At 50.6% G+C, this 25831-nt stretch overlaps 2 protein-coding genes and 1 long non-coding RNA gene across 7 annotated transcripts; 2 read left to right on the top strand and 1 right to left on the bottom strand.

Moving 5' to 3' along the window:
- Window positions 1-6530: 6530 nt before the first annotated feature.
- On the bottom strand, window positions 6531-11042 carry LOC121202304 (uncharacterized). Its single transcript, XR_005897822.2, has 3 exons — window positions 9559-11042; window positions 9284-9489; window positions 6531-9063 (listed from the first exon to the last, which is right to left on the bottom strand). It is a non-coding gene; the product is annotated as an uncharacterized LOC121202304 (long non-coding RNA).
- A 30-nt stretch (window positions 11043-11072) lies between these two features.
- LOC114857497 (ceramide kinase-like) lies at window positions 11073-19158 on the top strand. Of its 2 annotated transcripts, XM_029154023.3 has the most exons (14): window positions 11073-11366; window positions 12988-13026; window positions 13525-13665; window positions 13922-14044; window positions 14178-14303; window positions 14384-14450; window positions 14521-14666; window positions 15145-15219; window positions 15567-15719; window positions 15795-15900; window positions 16026-16105; window positions 16197-16402; window positions 16488-16708; window positions 16790-19158. In XM_029154023.3, exons 1-14 carry the CDS (start codon window positions 11231-11233, stop codon window positions 16875-16877), a joined length of 1707 nt encoding a protein of 568 aa, XP_029009856.1. In that variant the 5' UTR covers window positions 11073-11230; the 3' UTR covers window positions 16878-19158. The 2 variants fall into 2 exon arrangements, with proteins under 2 accessions (XP_029009856.1, XP_029009857.1); XM_029154024.3 differs by lacking the exon at window positions 12988-13026 and having other exon boundaries at window positions 11074-11366.
- Window positions 19159-21718: 2560 nt separating this feature from the next.
- Window positions 21719-25792, top strand: LOC114857027 (cadherin-related family member 5-like). 4 transcript variants are annotated; one of them, XM_029153078.3, is made up of 15 exons: window positions 21719-21941; window positions 22269-22441; window positions 22512-22568; window positions 22792-22881; window positions 22957-23046; window positions 23115-23216; window positions 23305-23487; window positions 23588-23678; window positions 23755-23852; window positions 23957-24157; window positions 24237-24347; window positions 24417-24483; window positions 24638-24781; window positions 24951-25115; window positions 25183-25792. In XM_029153078.3, exons 1-15 carry the CDS (start codon window positions 21851-21853, stop codon window positions 25686-25688), a joined length of 2169 nt encoding a protein of 722 aa, XP_029008911.1. In that variant the 5' UTR covers window positions 21719-21850; the 3' UTR covers window positions 25689-25792. The 4 variants fall into 4 exon arrangements, with proteins under 4 accessions (XP_029008911.1, XP_029008913.1, XP_029008912.1 ...); XM_029153079.3 differs by having other exon boundaries at window positions 21730-21941; window positions 24951-25120; XM_029153080.3 differs by lacking the exon at window positions 24638-24781.
- The last annotated feature ends 39 nt before the right edge of the window (window positions 25793-25831 follow it).

The following is a 25831-nucleotide window of genomic DNA, read 5'->3' as shown; positions in this document are numbered from 1 at the left end:
AGCCTCTCCATCTGTCAGACGGAGTCCATCACCGCCGCCCTCCTGCTCCTCCTGATGCGGCTCCGGCTCCGTCGGGTCACGCTCTCTGGGCCTGTGGCGCCACTGATTATTGCTGATGTTTTCCTGCCATTGATTAGCTTTCCACGGAGCCGCCCGTCACGGCCGGAGGCGTTGCAGCCGACGCGTCTGGAGGCAGATCAACATAAACAGTGTCAGGACTCGTCTGGAGCCCGGAGCCGCACAGGAAATGAAAAGTGTCCGTTTGACGGGATGAAGACGCGTCAGTCAGAGCGGCCGTGAACTCTCAGCACAGGAAGCTGAATCCCAATGTCTGAAGTTCAGTCCGACAGCAGGCGGACGCGCTTTAGTTTGAGCTACAGCACAAAACAAACACGATGCGCTTTAAACGCGTCTAATCCAGCCAGCGTCACGTGACTGAAGCCGCGTAATGAAGTTAACACTGTTGCAGAACAGATGCTTTGTTTTGCTTTTGTAAACTCCATTAAAGAGCCTCTGGGGGTCCACGCGTTGATTTCATGGAAACCAGCTCCATGTGTTTGCCGCCATCAGAACTCCTCCAGAGTGATTTGAGGGAGGCGTGAAGGAAGAAGGAAACAGGGGAATCACTTCAATCAGCATGAGGCCAATGCACGCACGTACGCACAGACACACACACACGCACGCACGCACACACACACACACACACACACACACACACAGAAAGCTGAGCCTGAACCCTGACAGACATCTGTCGCCTCAGCATCAAATCTGAGGATGAGCAACGGTGATGAGACAAATGTGTTTCAGTACTAACTTAATCTTTCAGCTTTCATAGTCCTGTAGTTTTCTCCAGCTACAATGAACGATGAACAAAGTTCCAGCTTTGTTACAACGTGAGGCCTCACGCCTGCACCTCCACCATCTCTCATCTTTACTGCTGTCAGTGAAGGAGGTGATGCTCAAGTGCGGCTAATTTCCCTGCAGGAAACAGGAAGGTCATGAAAACTATAACCTACATGTTTGGTACAAAGTCTGGATATTGCTGCTTTTCATCGTGACCTTTGACCTTTGACCCACCCCCTGCTGTCCCCTTCCTATCACCTAATCGCCACATTATGCAGCCGCAGCGTCGCCGGGTTGTGCTGCTGCTGGATTTATGGAGTGGCTTTAAGTCAGGGGTAGAGGAGCACATTAGGCCCATCACAGCGGCCTGTGTGGAATTATTACGCCCACTTTACAGCACAGTGGGAGGATTAATTAAAGGCAACGCCGAGGTGCTACATCACCAGGCCGTCGCTTCATCTCCCACGGCGACCACAGGATGCTACAACGAAGAGCCCCGACTCTGAACCACAGCGTCGGGGCTCAGAAGCACCTCGTCTCTTTACCCGCTGATCCCCTGATTAAATCCTCAGCTGCAAACTGCTGCGACCGTATCTGGGTCATAAAACCAGTGAGCACAAACTATCATTTTAATCCATGCGAGTGTTTGAGACCTGCAGCTCATATGTTCGTTCCTCAGCTCCTGCGTGTTCAGACCCTCATGCTCTGCAGCCTGTTTGATGACGCTCCCCGGCAGCTCCATCATCACAGCACCAGCCGTAAACAAAGGAGCAATAAGAGCCCGGCTCTGATAAGGCCCGGCCTCATCCCGCTCCCTTATCGCCCGCTCCTCAGAACCACCCGCAGGCCGTTCTCACCAACGCATCCACTCGGCCTCCGTTGTTTATCTGAGCGCACAGGCAACACGTACAGAGAGGCTGTAACTGATGGCGCGTCATGTGAGTTCCACGTGTTCAGCTGCAGCCGAGGACGGAGGAACAGGAGCCGCCGGGACCCGAAGCCCGGCTCTAACTGTTGTTTCATCTGTTCCACTTCTGGGTTGTGTCCGTTATAATGTTTCTATGCCCGGCTGTCGTCCAACGCGTGTCCAGAGGCGACACGTTTGAATGGGATTGAGGCCACAGACACCTGCACCTCAGGCTGCACCGTGAAATGACTCCCACCCGGGTCTGGGAACCAGCTGACGTCCCGTGGGTGAAGCTGCGGCGCGGCCTCCGTCACCCGGCTGAACACAGGAACTCACTCATGTCGCTGTCACAGAGAAACAGTTCTCCTCCAGTGGAAACCGACCTCACAGGAACCTGCTCTGTTTCCGCAGAGACTCGTCGCTTCAATTTAATCAGCTGCGGCCTCATATTTCTTCTGCAGAGAAACTGTAGCAGCTCATTACGCAGATTAATTCACAGGAAGGTTACAAATGAGCCACTGTATATTTTTTATTTCTAAATGAAGATGGCCACTCTGCTGGACTCCTGCTAATTAAAGCACTGATAGAAGCATTCATTCCACTGACCTCAGAGATAAACACATAGAGAATTATCACCTTTCTGACAAATTCATCTCTGAGGAATTAGCTGGTGAAAGTTCACTGAGTCTATGAGAATAATATTTTTGGATTTATCCAAACCAAAGTTCACGTGATCGTATTTTTAAAATGCTATCATTGATTCACCAGAGCCACAAAGTATAAATCGATGTGGAGTCAAACTGAGGTGATGTGAGAGTTTTATCAGCGTGAACGGACCCTTGATGGGACTCGTGTCTGTGTGTCACTCGTCTCTTATCAGGATCTGGTTTTCCGGCAGAAAAACGAAATCCTCAACCTCAAAACCCTTCAGCAGGAAGAGACACCTTCTGGACTCCCGTCCAATCACAGAAGCAGATGATGATGCTCTGTTTCAACGCGCGCCCATGATGAAAGCGCCTCAGACGCCGCTTTGTGTGAATTCACTCATCTCCGCCCTCAGATGATCAGATCTGTGCTGCGACGATGCACCAGCGCCGTGTTTACCAGCGAGCGGCACAGATTCACTGATACTGACTGATGGCTCTGCCGCGTCGCCTCCTGCTCCAAACAGCAGCTTCCAGCGCTCAGATAACAGCCGTCATCGTCTCAGGAGCCGCGCAGGAACAGCAGAGCCATTATCCTGCTGAGAGTTATCACGGACGCGTGAGGAGCCGGGATATCAGCTCTAATCTCCCCCCACCGCCGCCCCAACATGGGCCCAGGAAAAGCATCCCTCACATGCACACATCCTGCTCCATCCTTCAGACGCACACACACACACACACGCACACACACGCATGCACACACATAGACACACACACGCATGCACACACATAGACACACACACGCACGCACACACATAGACACACATGCACGCACACGCATGCACACACATAGACACACACACGCATGCACACACATAGACACACACACGCATGCACACACATAGACACACGCACACACGCACACACACGCACACGCATGCACACACATAGACACACACACGCATGCACACACATAAACACACGCACGCACACACACACACACGCACACGCATGCACACACATAGTCACACACGCACACACATAGACACACACGCACAGGCACACGCATGCACACACATAGACACACACACGCATGCACGCACATAGACACACGCACACGCACACACACACACGCACACGCATGCACACACATAGACACACACACGCATGCACGCACATAGACACACGCACACACACACACGCGCACGCATGCACACACATAGACACACACACACACGCACACGCATCCACACACATAGACACACACGCACGCACATGGAGGCTCATTGAAATGTCAGCGAGGAGGAGACGCGTGCGCTTAAGATAACGACAAAGATGCAGATGACAGCGGGTTTGTGACCTTCAGATGCTCCACAGAAATGTAGAGTAAAGACACGTTAAACTCTGTGAGTCCAGACTTTTCTTCATTCCAAGTTGTGGTGAGAGGAAAAGAAGCAGCAACGCAACTTTTCAGACCTCACTGACATTTGCAGAAGGAATTGATGTCGGTTCATGTGTTAGAGCTGGGCTGAAATTCAAACCCCAGCTGCTCCAGTGGCACAACCGGCCAGCGCGCGATACTTATAAGACAGTGACCTGCAGAGTGATGCTGAGGTTGTGAGTTCGAGCCTCACCTGGAGCAGAAGTCAGTCTTTTAAATGCAAGATAAACCATCTGTTCTACAGCCGCTCCCTCAGTGCAGAGACCCCAATGCATCAATACAAATTAATAATTATTAAACCCTAAATCTCCTCGGTTGCTTGATGATGATGATCCGCTCAAACAGCGTCAGTGTGTTTTATTTTACGCCGCTAATGTTGGACCTGCTGCTGTGTTCCTGCCAGATGTGACGGTCACTTTTCTCCAGCATAACTTCTAAATGGATTCCACTGGATTTCACTCAGACACAGTCGGCGGTCGCAGCATCCGGAGCGCGTTTGGAAGCATCACTGCAGCGCTTCATCCGACCTCCAGCGGAGACGAGGCCTCTGTGCAGCTCTGTGGCGGTGGCGGCGGCGGCGGCGGCGGCGGCGGCGCCTGACCTTCGGCCGCCTCTCGCCCTCTGAGCTGCTGGCGCTGGTGGTAATTGGATGCTCGTCTCCCTCCGTCCCCCCTCTCGCCGGTCCCTGTTCTCGCTGCTGGAGGTGTCATCATCGGCCCTCTAATAAGACGAAGGCCACGGGCGCCTTCAGCGCATCATTATTCACACTAATGACTTCGTGGAGGTTTCAACAACCTCAGCTGCTCCTTTACAGGATTGGCTGCATCTGCACACGCAGTCCAGAACCAGCTGAAAACCCAAGCGGCGCAAAAGGTCACAGTCGAAGTATAAAAGCTGTAAACATCTGGATGTTTGCAGACAAACAGAAAGTCTTCACTCATGTTTGCTTTAACTGAGTCGAGGTCGTCTCAGCATCACGTTGAGCTTCGGGCCGTCTGTCTTTGCTGCTGAGTGAAAACGGACCAGCGTGAGCGTGAAGTGGAGGACGAGCGTTCAGCGGAGGAGACGCTCAGCGTGAGTCTGAGGAGCGACGAGTTGCAGAGCTGAGCTTCGCGGCTGCAGAGAAGGCGACTTCACAGCGCAGCGTCTCTGAGCAGCGGGCGCTCAACTGTGTGGACGAGGTGTCGCCGCTCATGAAGAACCGGACACACACACGTGTCTAACGCAGCTTTAACGGTGCAGGGTTCCTAGTTTATGCTGCGTGTGTTTGTTGCATTAACATCTGCCGTGATGTGACTTTTGTCGTGGGTCAGTCCACGTTCCCCTGTTCCCGGCTCCACGGCGCCGCGTTGCGTTCCCGGTCTCGTCTCTGCGTCTGTTTCGTCCTCACTGTGAGGAGGAAACAGCGGATTCCCACCGAGCTCGCGGCAGCAGCCGGAGGCTTCGCACAGAGGAACCGTGCAGGTGTTTTCATTTGAATACCTGAACGTGTCTGAGCAGTGACACATATAGTCTGTTCAGCCTGAGCTGATCAAACAGCAAACCGCCGCGGAGGAAGAGACACTTCCAGCAGCTATAAAGAATGACATTGTGGGACAGAACCCTGCAGAGTGAAGGCTTATTTAACAGGCGCCTAATCAGCTGGGAAGACGTCGCCAGGCAGATGCAGCTGATCTGGATTCATGACGACCTTTAGGCAGCTTTTATTATCAGACATTAAAAATAATAAGTATCCATCTGGCTTCATTATCACAGCCTCCAATCTGCTGGAGCAGATTAGCGTTTTAATGGGACCAACAGTTTCTAGCTGCAGTAAAGCTGCTGCGACCTGTTTTCTCCTGTTCGTCTCCTTTTCGTTCTCGTTGGCCTCGGGTCTGTTTGCTCGTCGCCTCTCGTCACACTCTTAATCTGATTGTTTGCTTCATTAAAATCTGACCTGCTGTGCATTTCGGGGCTTTTGTCTCGTACTCTGAAAAGTGATGAATGAAACTTGCACGTGCTTAAAAGCTTTGAGCTCAAATCTGGGTTCAGAGGAGCTGTTAGCAGACGGTGCTGAAGGCGGAGGAGGCGGCGACGGGTGGAACCAGGGCTGATGAGTGAACCAGGCCCCGTTAGCGCTGACGGAGGCTGTCGCTGCAGGAAGCAGGTGGAACGCGTGAGATGCGAAAGTCCTCGCGTCTCCAGTGAAGCATCTTCAGTTATGATTCTTCCATCTTTTGGGTCTGGGTTGTTGTCGGGTCACGTTGTCCAACCCGACAGAACCTTCAGAGCCGTCAGCAGCAGTGAATCAGTCACTGATTCTGTCATCTCCGTCTCCTATGCACTTTCTCCAAAACGCGTCCTCATTAGTCCCGTTGGCAAGGTCACCGTTGTTATGGCAACGCTATGCTGAGGATGATGCTGAGGAGACAGAGCTGAGACCTGAGACCTTCATCAGCAGCATCAGGAGATAAACAAAATCCACTCCCGGCGAAAACTACTTCTCTTGGTGAAGATTGGCGCCTGCAGGAGAGAGGAGTGAGATCAGTGGCGGCCGGAGGAGAGAGCGGATCCATCAGCGCCGGCAGGTGTTGCTCTGGTTCCTTTACTGTTTGGTGTCACGTTCGGACACATTTGCCAACACCTTGTTTAAATACCTGCCTAGTGTGAATAAAATAAAAAAACATGTCCATGTATTTTTAACGTATTGGTAAAAGCAGCCACTGATTTATTATTTTACATCAGCACTTACAGCACTCTATTTCACCACTAAACTGGAAAATTTCCCTTTAAAGGGAGAAACCTGCAGCAGATTAGAGGCGGCGGCAGCTTATGCCTCGATTAAGAGCCTGGTCGGTGGTAAAAGAAGAGACATAAAAGCACAGAGGGAAACAAAACAGAGCAACACAATGGCAACAGCACAAAAAATTGAAGTCAAATGAGGCGATTCATTTTAAATAAATGCAAAGTAACAACAAACTGATGCAAATTGGCTAAAAACACAGGAGAGACGCACAACCACCGCACACTGAGAAGACAAAGAGCTCAAACAGTCCATCACGGTGCTGAGTCCAGCTGCTGGAGCCCGTCCGGCTCCTGAGGCCCGGCCCAGTTGCACCAGGTGCTGCTGGAGGTCTGACCGTGGTTTGACCTGTGACACTGCACTTTGTTTCCTCGCTGTCTGTATCAGCTGCATCAGCCTGCAGATATTTATGATCCCGGAGCAGTCAGCGGCAGACGACGCGTCACTTTTATGTTGGGGCCATTATTATGACTGTTATTCGATGATTTATGGCTCCGTCCCGCAGCGGCTGTTTGTCCCAGCAGGTCGTAAAACGCGCCGCAGCGTAATAACCTGCGTGCGAAGTTTAACGGCGGCCTGTAAAACCTTGCCTTCAGACCTACAGAGGTTTTAATCAACACCTGAAACAGCTCCCGCTAGGTTCTGCTAAAACATCAGCATTAGCCCTAAAAAAGGGGTTTATAGCGATTAAAACAGGACGTATTGGTTTTATGAGGTTTGTGTGTAGGTCTCTGCTATTTCTGAGGGTTTATAGCACATGACTGAGTATCTATTTAACATGAGCTGATGATGACTATGATCATAAAGCTAAAGTTCACATCAGGTTCCACTGAGTTTTTACTGAAACAGAACATCTGCTTTCTGACTTTGCTCCTCTCTGCTGCCAAACTCTGAGGTGGAAACAACACATTTTAAAGTGGACAAGAAACTCTTTGATCCAATAAATCACAGCGTGGACAAGGTGCTTCACGCCGCGCCGCAATCTCGGCCGTGGCCGTGAAGGAAGCTCGCGGGCGAAGGTGTTTTATTGCAGGAGGCCGCGGCGTCTCCAGGCAGCGCCGGCGCTCAGCTCAACAGACTCCTGATGGAAACGTCAGCGCTCGTCTCCACCGCTCCACCTTTAATCTGTGTCCGGACGCGCGCCGCCTCGGCTGTCCATCACGCCTGGCAGGAGGATTATTGTTCTGACTGAGGTGCAGAGGCATCGCTGTGATGACGGACGAGAGAGAACCAAAAACACACCTGCAGAACTGGAAAGTGTGTAGATGTCAGAGCTGAACATCTGTCTGCTGTCAGCAGCTGAGAGGAGCTTTGAGCCACGGCAGGAACCCAGTGTGAAACATCAGCAGAGGAACGTCAGGCATCAAACCTGATTTCACTGACGGTGAAACGCAAATGAATGCAGTCTGAAGAAATGTAATAAGATCTAACAAACACGGGAAGCGAACAGGCACAAGGTGTTGTGTCTGTCGCCGTAGCGACGCGGTGGAGGCGCGTTAGGAGCTCGACAGGTGAGGTCAGAGTTGGAGAGAAGACAAACGAGGCGCGCGGTGGAATCTGCTGAGCGCGGCGTTTCAAGGGTTGACCTCTGAACCCGGCATCCATCCCATAATCACGTCCCGGCGTCAGCCGCTTATTCTGCTGTCGCCTCCTAAAGTCACACTGAACCAGGAACATCCGCTAGTGCATTATCTTCTGAGAGACAGATCCGGACGCTTTTAAAACAAAATGAAACAGACATAAACAAAGAAATAATGAAGCAAATAATGAAGCATTAGCAGCGGTAGAAGAAGTCTGAGACTAGTAGCGTATCTTTGTCTGTTCAACCGTTCCTTTGTCTGAAAACTCTCCTTCATCGAGGTCGTTCCAGAAACCTGCTGCCATCATCATCATTAATGATCTGCTTCAATTCCAAGAAGTCCATTTATTAAAAAACAGCCATGTCTGCATAAAAACAACACACACACACACACGCACGCACACACGCACACACACACACACACACACACACACACACACACACACACACACACACACACACACACACACACACACACTGGCTGTTAGCAGTTAATAAACAGAGGAAATGGGACCCCAGAGCTCATTAATATCAGTGAAGGTGAGCGGCTGCTGAAGTCGGCCCAGGAAGGAGCGGAGGCAGGGCTGTGGTGGGTGCAGGCTGGGCCGACGCTGGCACCTGGATCCAGGATGGACCGTCAGTGGTGTCTAACACCTGGAGCCACCACAGCGCGTGGCGGCTGCTTCCTGAAGCCTTTGTTGGTGCCAGATCTCCAGAGTAACGCTCTCACCATCATCGCCGCTGCTGTTGCTTCCAGTTCAGTGTTCTTCTTTTGTCAGTGCATGAAAAGTTGCCTCAGGGTCAAACCCACTATTCTAACATTGGTACCTGTGGAACTGTTCCCCAGCTAATTGTGCTGTCGTTCCCCTGTAAAAGCGAAGAGACTGTGTAAATGTGCTGTGGTTTGTACCCAATAACCTCCGTCTGGAAAGTTGGAGAAACAGTCAAAACAAATGTGTCTGTTAGAAAATGTTATTCACATATTATTCACCTGTAAAAAAAAAAGGGACAAGAGCTCATCTCATCATGTGAGATTTCAAGACGTAGAGATTATGGTCTGGCTTAATAAACGTAATGACAACTAAACTTTTTGAGCCTTTTGTGTGGACGCTTTACTTCCCAGTCGGACCGGGTCCATCTGACGGATCTTCGTCTCTGTCTGGGGACGTACGGCTCCTAGTCTGCAGCGTGGGCCGCGCCTCAGCTGACCTCAGCTCAGTCAACGGACGGTGTTCGGGCCTCATGCAGGGACAGCTGCTCTCCACCGCCATCGTCCATTTTAGTCGCCATCACCTGAGTGGACACGATGGCCTGTGTCAGCATGCATCACAGGGAGCATTGTCTTCTATTTATAACCCTGACCTCTCTCCTCCTCCTTCTCAGCGTCGGGCCTCATCGTTTGCAGAACGTCGCAGGCAGCAGCATCCATCACGGACGGAGAGAAGCCTCCAGTCAGACTCATTCGTCTCTGCTCGTCGCGTCTCAGAGGAGGTGCATCAAACTGAGAGGTCACAGGGTCAATAACAGAGGTGGTGGAAGTACACAATACTCAACACACACGGCAGGGACCACCTCTAACTACAAACTACCACAGCACTTCATAGTCCATATGCCTACTGCACTTAAGTTAGAATATCACAGTGTAATTTACTAGGTTTTTATTTTCTTTAAAGTTCTCGTCTTTGTGTTTCAAAGCTGAAATGGTATTAAAAGGATATTAGGCATTCAGGGAAAATCCACACGTTTCTCAACGTCTGCTTGGCGTCAGCGTCCATTCAAACGGGAGATTGTGTAAAATTAACTGCAAAATGCTGCAGGGGTTTATATGTGAAGGCAGGAAATTACATTTGTAACAATGCAGAGATGAAATGAAGATAATATTAATATTTATTGATTCTACATCTGAGAAATTAACGTGTTAAGGGGCTCACAAGAAAACAGAAAAATGTGCAAAATAGTGCAAATATACAAATGTACATGTACCAGTATCTACAAATGACCTTTCAGTGTTTATTTGAGTTTGGAAGGAAACAAAAACAAGCATGAGAGAATAAAGAGACTTTGAGCCTGGAAGCTCGTGATTTGAAGTGGTTGTTCAGATAAGATCTGTTGGAATAAACCTTAACATAAAGACAAACTGAAGCTGTAGAACTGGAGCAACGTCTCCACAGACAGTGATGTGCGCTGCAGCAGCTCCCCCTTTTGTCTCTGAATCACCTGGAGGAGCAGTAACAAACAGTACTTCTACTGCAATACTGCACTTTGAGAAACTTGAATTTTTCACTGTTTTCTGCAATCAGCTACTTCATAAAACTAGAAAATATCAGTTAAATGAACTTAGCTCCACGTCAGCCAACAACAGCATCGGCATTAGGAAAACAAGCAGAATAATATTAACACACTAGGTTTAAACAACACAACGCAATATTTATGGAAAAACTGCATAGACAAAAATGTGCTACGAAAAGAGAAAAAACAACGGTTGTTGTGAGAGTGAACCAACACACAATATTAACAGACGACATTTCTGTGCGTTCTTTTCTGTGACGTCATTACGTCGTTACGAACCGTGATGCTTTGAGGTACTGTATGAAATGTTTGAATTTTGACACTTTTTAAAAACACTGCGTGTATGAGTTGCTTTATTTGAATATATTTCAGGATATATTTAATAGATGAAAGTTAGTCTGTTTCTGAATTGCACTTTCTTTACAACAACCTCCTTCAGTACATTACAATTTAAGTAAAACGTATTTTTAAGCTTGTTTTGAAAACTCGTGTCACGAAGTTTATTTTAGTCTGAGGTTTTTCTCAGCATCTGAACGCCGCACCTGGCTCCTCCTACATCCGGTAAGAAACCGCTATCCGTCAGAAAAAACATCCCGAGCAGAGATCCGCTACACGGACCCATTTAACCGGCACCGACGTTGCTCTTATCGCGGGAGCGCTGTGGGGGACCTCGGGGGTCACATGTCCGGGCAGAGGTAGCCGGAGCCGCGCTACTGCTGCCTCCTCGGCCGGCTGAAGGACGCAGATGGAGAGGCCGAGCAGGCTGCTGCTGCTGTCCGAGCTCCGCGTCAGGAACGCCGCGCACAGTGTGAGCCTGAGCCGGTCCCTGCTCACCTGGAAGAGGCGGGGGTCCAGCCCGCTGTACCACCCGTTCAGACCCAGTAAGGCCCGGACGGCGGCGCGTCCGCCTGTGTGTGTCCGTGTGCGTCGGCCTTTACGCACAGCGACGTCCCGTGTGGTAAACAAAGGACAGAGGACGCGGGGAGGTTGTGTTGCTGTTACGCAATGTGTGTGCGTGGTTGTGGCTGTAACTTTAGCCAAGGCTAGATCACACACGCACACACACACACACACACACACACAGTGTGACACACAATGCGCTGAGGGCGAACGAAGCAAACCTAGACGTGTAGAAACGCCTCAGGCCTAATCCAGTGCACAGACACACGTACCGCAGGGTTTGTGTTACTGATACAACCTTTGGATCCCGCAGACCGCTGTCAGGAGGCTTGTGTCTATTTAAGAACAACTCACACGCATTGTGGATGTTCAACCCTCTCCATCCTCACTAAACTTCCACCAACTAGGCATTTGTGTTGTCCGTGTTGGTTGTGTGTCTCTTTGTGGCCACTGTCCTATTCACTGGTGATTTATCTTCGACTTCCTGCAGCTGTTGTGAATGTCTGTGTGCTTTTTTGTGTCGTAGTTTGTGTATTTTTGTGGTAGTTTAGAGTCTTGTTGCAGTTTTGTTGTTTCTCTCGGTGGGTTGTCGTCCTCCGGGTGGTTTGTGTGTCCTTTGTTGTGTTTTGTGACTCTGCCTGTCGCTGTACTTGTGTATATTTTCGTGCTAGTTTGCATGTCTTTTGTGTTTTTTCCACCCCTTCGCAGTAGTTTGAGTTTCTCTCCGTGCTTTGGTCTTTGTCTTGTGGATCCGCAGGTGAATTTTGTAGTTATCTCTCTGACAGCAGTGTGTAACATTAGAAGTAGTCAGTCCGACTCCAACCAGCAGCCAGTGGTGGGAAACAACCGGCGCCTTCACTTTACCGACGGATCACGTGACGGCTGAAGCCGAGCTGCTTGTGTTGGAGCGGCCGCAGCTGTGTTTACAGTCTGCACAGGAGAGTGGAGCGCTGGGCATGTAATGGGATGGGATGAGCCCATCCATAGAACCTTCACACACTGGACACGCACATCAGCTAAGCTGTTGTGTCCACAGTGTGTTTGCATCCCATCATCACTGGGCCTATTAAACATAACCATTGTGTTGCTGTTGAACACACCTGCTCCAGCTGAGTTTGTCTTTTCACTCTTAGCTCATGTTTTCATCCAACACCCTAATGAACACGTGGAGCAGCTTTCCTTTCCTCGACCGTCTGTATTAATCAGCCTCGGTCCGGACACGTCAGGTGGTTTCAGTCCACTGCTGCAGGGGAGATTATTACACAGTCCAGTCACGTGTCATTGAGTCGTGTCAAGGAAATGCAGAGAGTTTGAATATTCAAAGCAGCAGAGAGTTCTGCTGTGACCTGTAGAACGCATGACTGAGACGGTCGCGTTTCACATTAGTGATTCTCATCTCACCAAACATGAACCACGGGGAATAAAAGTCATTGTCTTTGTTTCCTCAGGCCACAGATGATGCGTTTCTGCTTTTGTGGTCAAAATAGAAACGTGTCTAAACCTAAAACAGCGAGTGACTCACAACATGGAAGTGAAAGAAGTGATTGTGTTAACGTGTTTAACCCAGAGTTTGTCGTTGGGTAACGGTTGGTTCTTCTGCAGGGTTCTGTCTCCCTCGGCTCCGTCGCCGGTCAGACTCAGGTAGGAGTCCTCTGTTCCACCTGCTCACAGAACGTGGAACATGTTCCACCTGCTCACAGAACGTGGAACATGTTCCACCTGCTCACAGAACGTGGAACATGTTCCACCTGCTCACAGAACGTGGAACATGTTCCTCTTTTAATGGTTGCGGTGGGAACTTAGTTTGTTGTGCTTCCAGAACCAAACACCTGTTTGGCTCCAAAATGATGTTTATCAAGTTAAAAAGAAAAAACTTTTGATGTAAGTTAAACGTCTTTGGAACTGAAACTGTCCACATCAAACCCGGCAGAAACACGGTGTCGTCTTCGCTGCCTCTGGTTCAGGGTGTGAGTTTCTTTGGCTTCCATCAGCTCTGCTGATATTATTCCATCTATTATTATTATGTGTGAGATGAAACCCGTTGAAGTTGTCATTCTGTTGGCCCTGGTTTGTAAACAGAAGTTGCTAAACGCTTTTTCGAGGTGCTGCTCGGTGACAACCTGCCCGTTTGTGTCTCAGGCTCGTGTCACATCGTGCCAGTGTCAGAGATCATCTCTGTCAGAGAGGAAGATGAGGAGAACGGCAGCGGCCGAAGAGACGATGGCAGCTGGAAGAAGATCAAGGAGAGGGACGTGAAGGACTGCAGGCAGGCCTTCACAGGTAGCAGCTGGAGAGACAGACTCAGTACAGCACAGCTGGAGTAGATGCATCTGGAAACAAGAGCAAATCATGAGAACCACCTGTAAAGTGCCTTAAAGCTACATAGATCAACAACGTGAACAAACAATCAGCTAATCACTGTAGCCCTTCACAATAAAAGCATTCCATCAGCTCACGTCAACATGTAAAGTGACTAGTCAGGCAGTGACTCATGCTGTTTGTATTGGCAGTCACGCATGCGGGTTTGTTTTTGCAGTGCTGTACGTGGAGAGGAGTGGGCAGCACCGCTGGCGGTGCGCTGAGGTCACCTTCACCTGTTCAGACACGACGCTGTGTCAGCGCTGGATCAGCAACATCAGAGAGCAGCTCGCTGCCATCGGTACAACTACACACACACGCGTTCGCACACACATGCGCTCACACACGCTCGCACACACACACACACACACGCGCTCACACACACACGCGCTCACACACACTCACACACACTGTGCTGTTGTTGTTGTGTGCAGCCAGCAGACCCAGGCGCCTGCTGGTCTACATCAACCCGTTCGGGGGCAAGCGTCAGGGCAAGCGCGTCTACGAGCAGAAGGTGGCTCCGCTCTTCCTCCAGGCGGGAATCTTCACGGACGTCATCGGTAAATGTGCACCGCTCAGCTCCTGGTCGACATCTGGGCTGATGTGAGAACCTGCGTCTGACTCTGCCTTGTTGTGACAGTGACGGAGTACGCCAATCACGCCCGGGACCACCTGAGGACAGAGGCCGAGCTGAAGCAGTTTGACGGGTGGGTCTGAACCCGGCCTCTCCTCGCTCTTTGTTCCAAGCGCTTGCTAACATTTCACCTCCCGGCTCAGCGTGGTGTGTGTCGGGGGGGACGGCATGTTCAGCGAGATCGTCCACGGGCTGATCTGGAGGACACAGATCGACGGCGGCGTGGACGTGAACTGTCCCGACGAGGCGCTGCTGCCCTGCTCACTCCGCATCGGGATCATTCCTGCAGGTCAGAAGCCCCGAAGACCAGCAGGCCTGAATGAAACGCTGGTGTCTGTTACTGCTGCATGTTTGGGTGACGGTGCCTCCAGTCGATAGTCCTGTTGTCATCTATCAACAAATCGGCTTTATGATTCAGCGGCTGCTGTACAAACACCCTGATGTGGAGTGAAATCGGAGCCAAACGTGGGTGGTTTATGATCAGAGCAGGTGTAAATGCTGGTCTGACCATGTCCTTGTTTCTGTGTCCTTCTCGTCTCCTGTTGTTCTGCTTAACGTCTCTATAAATACACCCTGTTATCGTGGTGACATTAATTCTCTCTCTGGCTTCAGAAAAGCAGCAACTGAGCGACTCTGGTTAATTAATGACTAGCAGGATTTCTGCAGATGTTCTATTTAAACACGATTAGACTGTTTGATCATATGTGAGCGTCCTGCTATCGATGAGCTCCTCCTTTCCTCTGACGGCCCGCTTCTGTTTGCTTCAGGTTCCACTGACTGCATCTGCTTCGCCACTGTGGGCACCAACGACCCCGTGACCTCTGCTCTGCACATCATCGTGGGTCAGTCACCAGATCCATAATAACAGGAATCCTCTCAGCAGCAGACCTGTTATACACCGGTCACATGTGGATCAGAGTAATCAAATCGCTCATCTCCAGCAGTGGGCCTGTTATTTACTGTCTCCCATTATAGTCTCCCATTCTTATCCCATTATATGTCTATGTTTGTCTGGTTCCTTAAAAACAACATAAGCTGCTCTAGGTTTGTTTATTGATTGTGTGTGTGTGTGTGTGTGTGTGTGTGTGTGTGTGTGTGTGTGTGTGTGTGTGTGTGTGTGTGTGTGTGTGTGTGTGTGTGTGTGTGTGTGTGTGTGTGTGTGTGTGTGTGTGTGTGTGTGTGTGTTCAGGAGACTCTCAGCCGATGGATGTTTGCTCAGTCCATCACAACAACACATTTCTGCGATACTCCGTCTCCCTGCTGGGATACGGTTTCTATGGCGATGTGCTCACTGACAGTGAGAGGAAGCGGTGGATGGGACCTGCCAGATACGACTTCTCAGGTACGGAAACACTGCGCTGGAGTTAAAGGCCCTCTAAGTCGTCACACAGTTTGAACCAGTGTTTTGTTGCTGCAGGTGTGAAGATGTTCCTGACTCACCATTACTATGAGGGAACGGTGTCCTACCTGCCAGCCAGGGGCATCCTAGGAACGCCCCGAGACACTGCCAGATGTCGATCTGGGTGAGCTGAGGTTTCTGTTCAGCTGATGCACAGTTGAACAGTTCAGTTGCCGGTGCTGAAGCTGCCTGCTCCCGTTTGGCTTCGCTAATGCTTCTGGATGTTTCTGTCTGTCTCTACATTCCCAGCTGCGTTGTTTGTCAGCGCAACGGGCAGCTACTGTCAGAGAGGGCTGAGAGGTATGAGACGGATGAAGGCCCAGACGGTGGTGAGTCCAACACCTCCTCATCCACAGCTGCGTGCGTGCGTGCGTGCGTCGGAAGCCAGTTCAAGGTCCCACCTGCACCTTTTTGTTCCAGAGACTGAGAGAGAGTGGAGGACGATTCGTGGGAAGTTCCTGGCCATAAACGCTGCCAGCATGAGCTGCGCTTGTCCTCGCAGCCCCAAAGGCCTGTCACCGGCCGCTCACCTGGCCGACGGCACCACCGACCTCATCCTTGTCCGAAAATGCTCACGCTTCGACTTCCTCAGACACCTCCTCCGACACACCAGCAAGGACGACCAGGTGATGAGTGATTGTCTCTAGATCCGGCTCATCTGATGTTTGTCCAGCTCTCCTTCACTGTTTCTCCTCATCCATCCTCGAGCAGTTTGACATGACCTTCGTTGAGGTGCACCGGGTGCGGCGCTTCCGCTTCGCACCGCGTCACTGCCAAAGTGACTCTGACCTGGAGTTGGACCTGCAGGAGAACGGCAAACGGCAGATCTTCAGCCAGATCTGCCGCGACCACCCGGCCTGTGGCTGCGCTCCCAGCTACAGCAGCTGGAACTGTGACGGCGAGATCCTGACGCACACGGCCATCGACGTCCGGTTTGTCACACTTTTAATTTGCCAGTATCGATCGGACACGATTTAAATGTATCTCACGTCTGCTCCTTTGGCTTTTCCCAGAGTGCACTGCCAGTTGGTGAAGCTGTTTGCACGAGGCATCGAGGAACCTGCTGTGTTTGAAGATCTCACCAACCCCTGTGCAATATGAGCCCTTTCCTCGGGTCCCTGGAGCCGCTGTCGACAGCACCAGCGCTGCTGTCGTGACCACTGCTCACCACAATCTTCATCCGAACACTAGAGTGCTGTGAAACTGAACTGTCTGGGTCTAAAGTGTCTGAAAAGCTTTAAATATATTTACAACTGGGAGGTTTCAGTTCCAGAAGGTTTAAATTCACTCCCTCTACCTTCGACTAGTGTTGAGTGACACTATCTGTGTTTCAGTGTGAATAACTGAATGGTTGCAGGATGTCTGGCACCAGGTTTAATGTTTATCTCCAGTCTTGAGACTCGTGACGTGGTTAGTTTCTGTGGGGGGAAAGTGCAGAGGCTTTGTGTGAACACCTTGATGTCTGGTGTTACAGACAGCAGGCGTCTGGATGCCTCTCGTTCTCGAGGTGCTTGGGTTTGGTCTTGTTGGTATTTAGAATCTGACTGAAACATATAGGATCTAGATTTTTTGTTGTGTTTTTCTTTGCTCTTTGGCCTCTGTGTCAGGAATGTTACACTCTCATCTGGACCCAGGCAAAGAACATAGAAGATAATTACAAAGTTAGGTGGTCGACGTCTCAACTTGACCCAGATTCAACTTTGGGGGTTTGAACTTAACCCACTGTTAATTTTTGTGTAGTTTACTTTTATAGTGGGAGTTTCCACATTCCTATTAGTGCAGTATTACTGTGTCTAGGTCTCAACTGCATTGCGTCGTCTTGACTGGTCCTGACAGAGTGTTTTTGTCTTCATTCAGCATTTTATTATTATATATTATATTAGAAGTTGAAGAGCTAGTTCAGAATTACATCATGTTCTGTGTTTTATCAGATAGCAGATGCCCAGCGTCGCTCCCAGGGCCATGTCATCAGTAGCCAGAGGTTGATTCACACTGATGAAGAGTAGAAAGTAAATCCTGGGGGTTTATTTTCCACTTTTCAGTTTTTGTTGTATTGTTCTTTTCAAACACAACCTTTGCATTTGCCTCCACATTCCTTGTTTCTCAGGATCACCTGATCTCAATCGTAGCTGCAGTATCAAATAGTATTTTTGCATATTTTACTTCCCACCAAATTTAGAAAACTGTGATGAAATGTTGTCGGTCAAGCTGGTCGTGACTGAAAGTTCAGCAGCACAAGTGAATGTTTTCAATCATCTCGTGATACACAACACAAATGATAATTGATTCAAACAGCAGCATTTCAAAATGAACTGAAGCTGTTACTTAATTTTCTCAAATGATCCGTCTTAAGTTAATATGAACCTAAATCATAAACAACACAAATTTGGCCATCTTGTTATAAAACAACAAACACAAACATCTGCTCCACCAATGAATGAATGTTTTAACAATGTGGACGACTCAGCAACAATGTCAACTTCATTCAGAAAATAAGATTGTAGCCGTCGTCAGGTTCTGATCAAATACCTGAATAATATTCACAGGAAAGTTTCATATTGTAGCTTCTAACTGCTGTAGCTGCTCTGTGTCCACAGGGTTGAAAGACTGTAGCATCATCTGTTGCTGATATTTTTTCATAGTAATGCTGCAGTTTCCCCACTGAGCCTCAAGGTGGCGACGTCCGCTGCTGTAGATACTGCAGCTTCTGGAGTGTTTAGATCTGGAGCTTTGAGATGAAGCAGACAGGTTGAGCTCCAGCACAGGACAGTCTGACTGTAGACGGTTGTTTCCTCCCGACAGAGATTGAGCTGGACTCGACCTTTAGAGCGGAGGCACCTGGAATCTGAGAACCGGGCTTGGAGCTTACGATGCTCCGTTCAGTCGCTGTAAAGATGTAGCTCAGCCTCATCCTGTAGCTCCACCTACAAGTTTAGCTACACAAAATGCAAACGGAGCAGACACCAGCATTCGTAGCAGTCAACAGACCCTCGTAGAGCCACAGGCAGCGTGAAGGTTTTAGCTGCATGTGTTTTCTGCTTTGTTGTTGTCATTACGTACAATCAGGGTCGGATCTTTTTGAACCCAAATCAAACCAAATGTTTTAAACTGCTTTTTTTGTTAGAACTGAAATAATCAAAGCAGAAATTCACTTGCACAATGTCAACAAAAGGCAACTGTAGCTGAGTGAATGGCTGTAACAGGCCAGATGCTGTTTGAGTGTTCACACAACGTAACAAATGTAGAGGAACCTGGATTTCACCCTCAGAGATTTAAAGACAGAACCAAATCCTGAGAGCGTCTCTGCTGTTGTGTAGTTACGAAGCTGTACTTGTTCTGAATAATCATGTAACCTATAAAAATAAAAAACCTTTAATGTCAAGAGTCCAAAGTGAGTTTTTACTGACACGTAAAGCTTTAATTGCTCCTGTGTTACAGCCTTTTCTCCAATCTGACCTAAAACTAGTTTGAATTTGAACCAGTCGACCTCCAGCTGTTTGACTGTTTGATCAGGAATAAACACGTTCAACTCTTCTTTTGTGTTCATTTCATAATGTTTAAAGGCACCTAGTTCTGCTTCACTTTGATGAATTAGCATCTGCTGCTAACATATTATTTATAATTCAAAATATTAGCAATAATGACATCTGACTAAACTGAGAACTTGTTATAACCTTGAATAAATGAATTGTGTACGATAGTACACGTTGATTGAACCGAGAGACCAGTGAGATCTGATGGAGCCAACAGAACAAACCAGTAATAAAACAATAGTAATGTCTTAAGCCTTGATTTACTGTATTGACGTGTGAACAAACAGCAGACTGCTCTCACAGGTGATTAAACCTCATTAAGGAAATCGAAAGCCAATTGTGTCATTAATGGTTCAGGAAGTGAACAAACTGGAAAATCAGCCTGCTTGTACTGTAAATAATCCTAATGATAATATCGGAGGTAAATCCCTGGAGGGTCGATACCTATCAGGGTACAAAAGCCAGGGCCTCACCCTGACACCAGTCTGCAGGTCTGACCTGGTCTCTGAGCAGCTGGTCTCTGATCCGTCCAGGTGAGTCCACCGGCGCGTTGCACTCTTCATTTGCCATGAATAGATGTAGCTGCTTTTTATTTATGAGGAGGAGTTCAGTTCCTCAGTACCAGTTGAGTAGGAAGGTAGGAGACTTTAACATTTTGGTTGCAAATATATCACAAACCTTTGGTTTCATAAGATTTGAAAATTTACTGAAATGATTTCTTCTAGATGTGTTTGCAATGGGTTACATACAAACTCGTCAGAGCGCCCACATATTTCACCAGCTGCATCTGTTTGGCTCAGTTTCTTCCCAGGAACTCGTCCTCGTCCAAGCGATGCTGTCCATCAGACTGACTCAGGTGTTCTTCCTCTTGGCCTTCGTCTACCTCACCTCTTCACTTCCTGTCAGGTATAGTAATAAGTTCAAGACTTTTACTCCTTGTCTTTACTTTTATGAACGTGTTGTGTTTGTTAATATTGTCTGGCCTCAGAGATGAGGATGAAATGGAAGGTTTCCTGCCTGAGATCAGACACTCGAATGACGCGTGGTCACTGTCAGGGCTGAACTCTGCAGACGCTGTGCTCGAGGCCAGACTCAGGTTGGTTTATGCTTTAATGATAATGAATGAGATGGAAAGCTGGCCGTTGTTTAGTTATCGTAGTGTTAAAGTGCTGCTGGTGTGATGCGTTGCAGGCAGCTGCTGACTACAGGACTCGAGCGCAGGAGGCAGCTGGGAGACATCGAGTTCTCCAATAAATATGCAGAGTACCTGCGTTCCAAAGCCAAGCACAGCTCCTTCTGCGCCTTCCTGCGCCGCCGACAGGGCGTCAACAAAAGGTGAAAGGCTGGGACGCAGCGGAGACACTGGGCGTAACTGAGGAGCTGTCAGTGTAGAAATACCTGCTCACAGGCTGTTTAAGGAACGCAAAGCTTGAGTGGAATCAGTTTTCTCTCAACATACGTGTCTTTGCTTTTAGGCTTTTATTGTGAAACATTAGAGGGAAGTGTGTGTCTGAGGTGTTGACGGTGCGTTCGCTGCCTGTTTACGCCTGTGTCTTGCGTCCACAGTGGGGTGATGGGGGACCCAGAGAGAGTGAACCAGCTGATGAGGCAGTACATGTGTCCGCCCGCATACAGCGACTGGGCGACCGACCTGTAAACGGAGCAGAGCGGAGCGGTGCGTCAGCTGCTCCCAGCTGTTGTCATGCTGTTATCATGCTTCATGTGTTTTTAAATTTGTTATTAAAATGAGTTTTATGAAGCCCTGTCGGCGTTAAGTGTCTGTTACATGCACTCACGAGCAGTGAAACGTCAAAAGCAGTTGTTCTAATTATAAACAGACAAAATGGAAAAATGTTCCCTTTGATCTACACAAAAGTTTTTGCAATTTAATTATCATCAATCCAAAAGATTTAAACACATCTGGCAGCTGTAAGCTAAAAAAATGTACCTGAAGGTTTTATTGATTTATTTAATAAACAGCTGCCAAATAAAAGCCTGATGAATCAACTGGACCGATCCTGCATGAAGCTGTAGCTGCTCAAATGTAGAACAAATCTTCAGATGTTGTAAGATCATTATGTTTTATAGATAACATGATAATATGAGAACATTTGATTAATAAAAGTAACATTGAACATAAAATATCTGAATCTAAGGTCATTATTAATCAAAATGAAAACCTCTAGTTATATCTGTAGCACCATATTTTCCCTCCTGTGTTTGTCCTCTCTGTGTTGTCAACCATAAACGTGACTCAGGACCCGTGACGTTCAGGGGTCATGCGATCACGGCTGACATCTTCATCCTGCACCAGAACCTTAACTCAGAAACATGCAATGATCTGCTCTCACATACAATCACCAGTCGAGCCAAACGTGTGAAACCCGTCCACTCACACACACGTCTTTATATGATTTTCCAGCAAACAGACGTGTTTGATACGTTTTTATGGTGGGCGAAAGTCCACTGCAGCCATAAAGAGTGGCAGATAAGCCGGAGCAAAGACGAGCGGCGATCAGAGCGAGAGGAACCAGCGCCGAGATGGACGTGGACCGGTCCCGGCTCGCCGCCAGCGCGCTTCTCAGCTGCCTCCTTGTGCTTCTGCTGCAGTCGCCCACCGAGGCCCAGATCCGTGAGTACCGAGCGCCCTGAGGCTGAGTCGACCGTCAGAGCTGAGCTAAAAAGGCAACGCACGCGCTTTATACGATCAGAACATTCAAAACTGTGTAAATAATGAGCAGACGCAGACGCAGACGCAGCGTATGTCATAAACCACTGTATGATCCCTCTGCCGACCGTCGGTCCAGTAGAATGAGAACAGCTCAGTGAGTTATTACTTGGGTTTGTTATTATATTTACCATAAATGAGGGAACCGTGGTCGTGGTCCGTTTCCTACTTTGACCTGCAGGTTTGTTTCTTTTTCTGTTTGTACATGAAATGATTTTATCTCCCTCACAGTCTGTTCAGCCAGAACCGACGTCTACGTGGCAGAAAACCTGACGGCGGGCGTCGTCGTGGAGACGATCGCCGTGGAGGCCGGAGTCACGCTGGCGCTCAAGCCCACGGCAGCGCAGGCCCCGTTCGAGCTGGTGCAGAACCAGCTGAGAACCACGGAGGTGTTGGACTTCGAGGTAGCGCTCGGGACGAGGGAACCTGCAGAACGCGGGCGAGAACCCACTCAGCGCCTGTTTTTGTTTGCAGGTCACACCGAGGTACATCATCAACATCGTGTGCTCTCAGGAAGAAACCTCTGCCACGGTACGACTGACGCATCCACTGACCCACAGAACCAGGAAGCAGAACAGTCTTCAGGCTTCAGGAGGCGCTTGGTTCTGTTCCCAGAGCTCAAACGGCCTCTTGAAGCTGAAGTGCTTCTAGGTTTTAAGGCTTTTTCAGTTCTTCCAGGCTTAAACCTTTACTGGATCCTGAGGATGTGCTGGGTCATATTATGTGTATTTCTCATTTGGTGTCTTCTTCCCAGCTGGACCTGGTCATCATTGTATTGGTGACCAACGTGAACGACAACCCTCCGGTCTTCAGTCAGGGCCTGTACCGCGCTGACGTCAGCGAGGTGAGGCTCCGATCCCTCGCGCCGCGTCGCGTTTGCTCGGTGGATCGCGTGCTTCACTCTGGTTTCTTTCCTCAGATGTCTCCTGTGGACGCGCCCGTCGGCAGCTTCCCTGCTACGGATCGGGACAACCTGGGTCCTCTCTACTACACGCTCACATCCGGGGCAGTGAGTCTGATGAGCTCGTGTTGCTGCTCAGCTCTTCACTGGAGGCTCAGCCTGTTTTCTTCCTCCAGGACCAATTTAAACTGAGGTCGACCACGAACCCAGAGGTTCTGGTTAACAAGCTCCTGGAGTACGACAAGGTCAAATCTGTCCAACTAGTGCTGGAGGTTCAGGTAAAACAACCTGTGGTTTTAAACAGCTCAACCAACTGTGACCTAGACAATAATTAACCTGTTGCTTTTATTTGCCGGTCGTTTGCAGGACACGCCGCTGGCGCCGCCGGTCGAGCCCTCGTTCTCCTCCACCGCCACCATCGTGGTCACCGTCACCGACAGGGACGACAGACCCCCGTGGTTCCAGCCCTGCAGCAGGCAGGAGGTGGGGGGGGCGGTGGTGTGCCTGGGCCCCGGCTACACGGGCAGAGTGGACCACAACGAGCAAGCGGTGAGTCACTTCACAGCTGGAGGTCCAGCCCAACGGATGACGCTCAGAACCTGCTGCGCCGCTGCATCACCCCCACCTGAACGCCGTGTCCCCTCCTCAGCCTGGAGTGCTGCAGCTGAAGCCCGGACCCCTGTACGCCGTCGATGGAGACTCTGGAATCAACGAGGGCGTGACCTACAGGTTCCTGAGTGGTGAGGCGCCGCCACAGCACCGCGCTCGACCCGCCGGGCCGCGACCCGGACGCAGCTCAGTCTGTGCGTGTTTCAGGGAACGACGACGGCGTGTTCGCCATCAGCCCGAGCACAGGAAACATCAGCATGCTGAAGCCCAGTGGGGCGCTGGGGACCGTCACGCTGACCGTGATGGTGAGACGCTGCGACCGCGCGTCCGTGCGTCCGTGCGACCGCGCGTCCGTGCGACCGCGCGTCCGCTCGCCCGCTCGCAGCTTCACCGCATGTCTCTCTCCCAGGCCGCCCAGACCGTAAACACTCATCAGTTCTCCACCACCTCCGTCGCCATCAGTGTTCAGGTGAAGAGCCTCCACCCTCCACAGTTCCAGCAGCCCGTGTACGAGGCCGTGGTCACTGGCGTCGGAGCGATGGCCCTGGACCCCAACAAGGAGGACGAGCCTCTGCGCATCGTCGCCACCGACGGCGACTACGGCTCTGGGGTAAAACCGCCCCGGCGCTGATACTGATGGACGTCTGCCAGTTAAAGTTCAGCACTGAGTTTCCTGTCTGCTGTAACAGGGTGTGAATCCCCACCTCTCCATCTCCATCAAAGGAACCAGTGACTTCGCCCTCATTGACGGCTTCCTATTCATGATGAAGGACCTCCCAGACGCCACCTTCACCCTGCAGGTGAGTTCACAGACCTGAGGTCTGTAACTGGGCTCCAACGTTCCCTAAACAGAGCCTTCACACTTCCAGGTGGTGGCTCTAGACGCGTCTACTGATGAATCAGACACAGCTGATCTCACGGTGACCGTGGCAACAGGTAGGAACAGAACCGTCACTAGCAGTGGGCCAGTGGTTTGCTGGGACCCAGAGAAGCTCCGGCACCGTCCAGCTCAGAGTCGGTGTGTGACGGCGGCTCCCGCTGTGGTTGGTCCACTTTGATCTGAAGCAGCCGTGGTTTGCTCTTCTCCCAGGTCTCACCACCACCACTTTGCCTCCGAGCACAGACTTAACCAACATGACGACTGTAGGGGAGTCCACCGCCTCCAGCAGCGCCGGGCCGCCCACCGAGGGCGGCGTGACGGGCCCGGGGAGCTCCAGCGCTCCGCCCCCTGCAGGTGGTGCTCGCTGCTAGAAGCACAGAGAACGACCAGGACGCAGCCTGAACACGAGCAAAGTGACCAACCACAGCGGAGCCGCGTTCACAGGGCTGCGGCCCGAACCCCGCGCTCCAGGCTGTGCAGTAAAGCACTAACCGCGACTCACCTCCCCTCTGTGCTCCCGCAGAGATCGCGCCGTCGGGCCGCTTCGGGGCCGCGGACATGGCGGCGCTGGGGGCCACGCTGGGGGCGCTGCTGTTCCTGTGCGCGCTGGTCATCGGGGCGCTCGTCCGCCGCACGCGCAACGACAAAGCGGCCTGGAGGAAGATCCACGAGGCCAGCGCGTTCCGCAGTTCCGTGAGTCAAAGCGCGACCTGAGTGAGCGCCGGTGCAGGCTCTGACCCCCGTCTCCTCCACAGCTGGGCAAAGGGCCGGGGGCCGACAACGAGGGCATTCAGTACAGCAACGAGGCGTTCGAGGGCGACGGCGACGGAGGCAGCAGCTCCAGCTCCTCCTCGGAAGGAGGCGAATCCGGAGACGAGTGGCGTCAGACGCCCGCGCAGCTGCCGCTCAAAGAGGCCGCCGCCCGGTCCGCGGCGCCGCCCCGCCACCTCCTGCCCGACGACGGCAGCCAGGCCGACTCGGACGCGGCCGACAGCGAGAAGGGGGTGAAGCCCATCCTGACCAAGGAGCGGCGCCTGGAGGACGGGTACAAGGCCGTGTGGTTCAAGGAGGACATCGACCCCAACACACGGGAGGTGGTCGTGATCCCGGACAGAGAGGACGAGCGCGACGAGGAGCAGAGGGCGGATCTGGACAGTGGGATCGGAGTGAGGATGGACGAGGCCGCTCAGGACTTCACGGGCAGCAGCGACGACCTGTAGGAGCCCTGAGACACACAGGATCCACCCATAATAAAAGCTAATGATGCTTTATCAGCAGGCGCCTTATCGCAGCTTTCTGTAAATACTCACTGTATGTGTCATAACTATTGTCAGGCATCCGGATTGGTTATTTAGCTCTGATGGTAGACTAGTAAAAGGGGTTTAGGTCAGCCATTATGAAGAT

The sequence above is a fragment of the Betta splendens genome, chromosome 6, assembly GCF_900634795.4.
Source record: "Betta splendens chromosome 6, fBetSpl5.4, whole genome shotgun sequence".
In the NCBI taxonomy this organism is placed as follows: Eukaryota; Metazoa; Chordata; class Actinopteri; order Anabantiformes; family Osphronemidae; genus Betta; species Betta splendens.
This window is presented reverse-complemented; position numbering and strand designations above follow the sequence as displayed.

Bases quoted from the DNA above. Each gene is read 5' to 3' on its own strand.
- LOC114857497 (XM_029154023.3), top strand. From the start codon at position 11,231: ATGGAGAGGCCGAGCAGGCTGCTGCTGCTGTCCGAGCTCCGCGTCAGG. The intron at 14,045-14,177 runs GTACAACTACAC...TGTTGTGTGCAG, and splicing joins AGAGCAGCTCGCTGCCATCG to CCAGCAGACCCAGGCGCCTG. The intron at 14,304-14,383 runs GTAAATGTGCAC...TTGTTGTGACAG, and splicing joins AATCTTCACGGACGTCATCG to TGACGGAGTACGCCAATCAC.
- LOC114857027 (XM_029153078.3), top strand. From the start codon at position 21,851: ATGGACGTGGACCGGTCCCGGCTCGCCGCCAGCGCGCTTCTCAGCTGC. The intron at 23,488-23,587 runs GTGAGTCACTTC...TCCCCTCCTCAG, and splicing joins TGGACCACAACGAGCAAGCG to CCTGGAGTGCTGCAGCTGAA. The intron at 23,679-23,754 runs GTGAGGCGCCGC...TGCGTGTTTCAG, and splicing joins GACCTACAGGTTCCTGAGTG to GGAACGACGACGGCGTGTTC.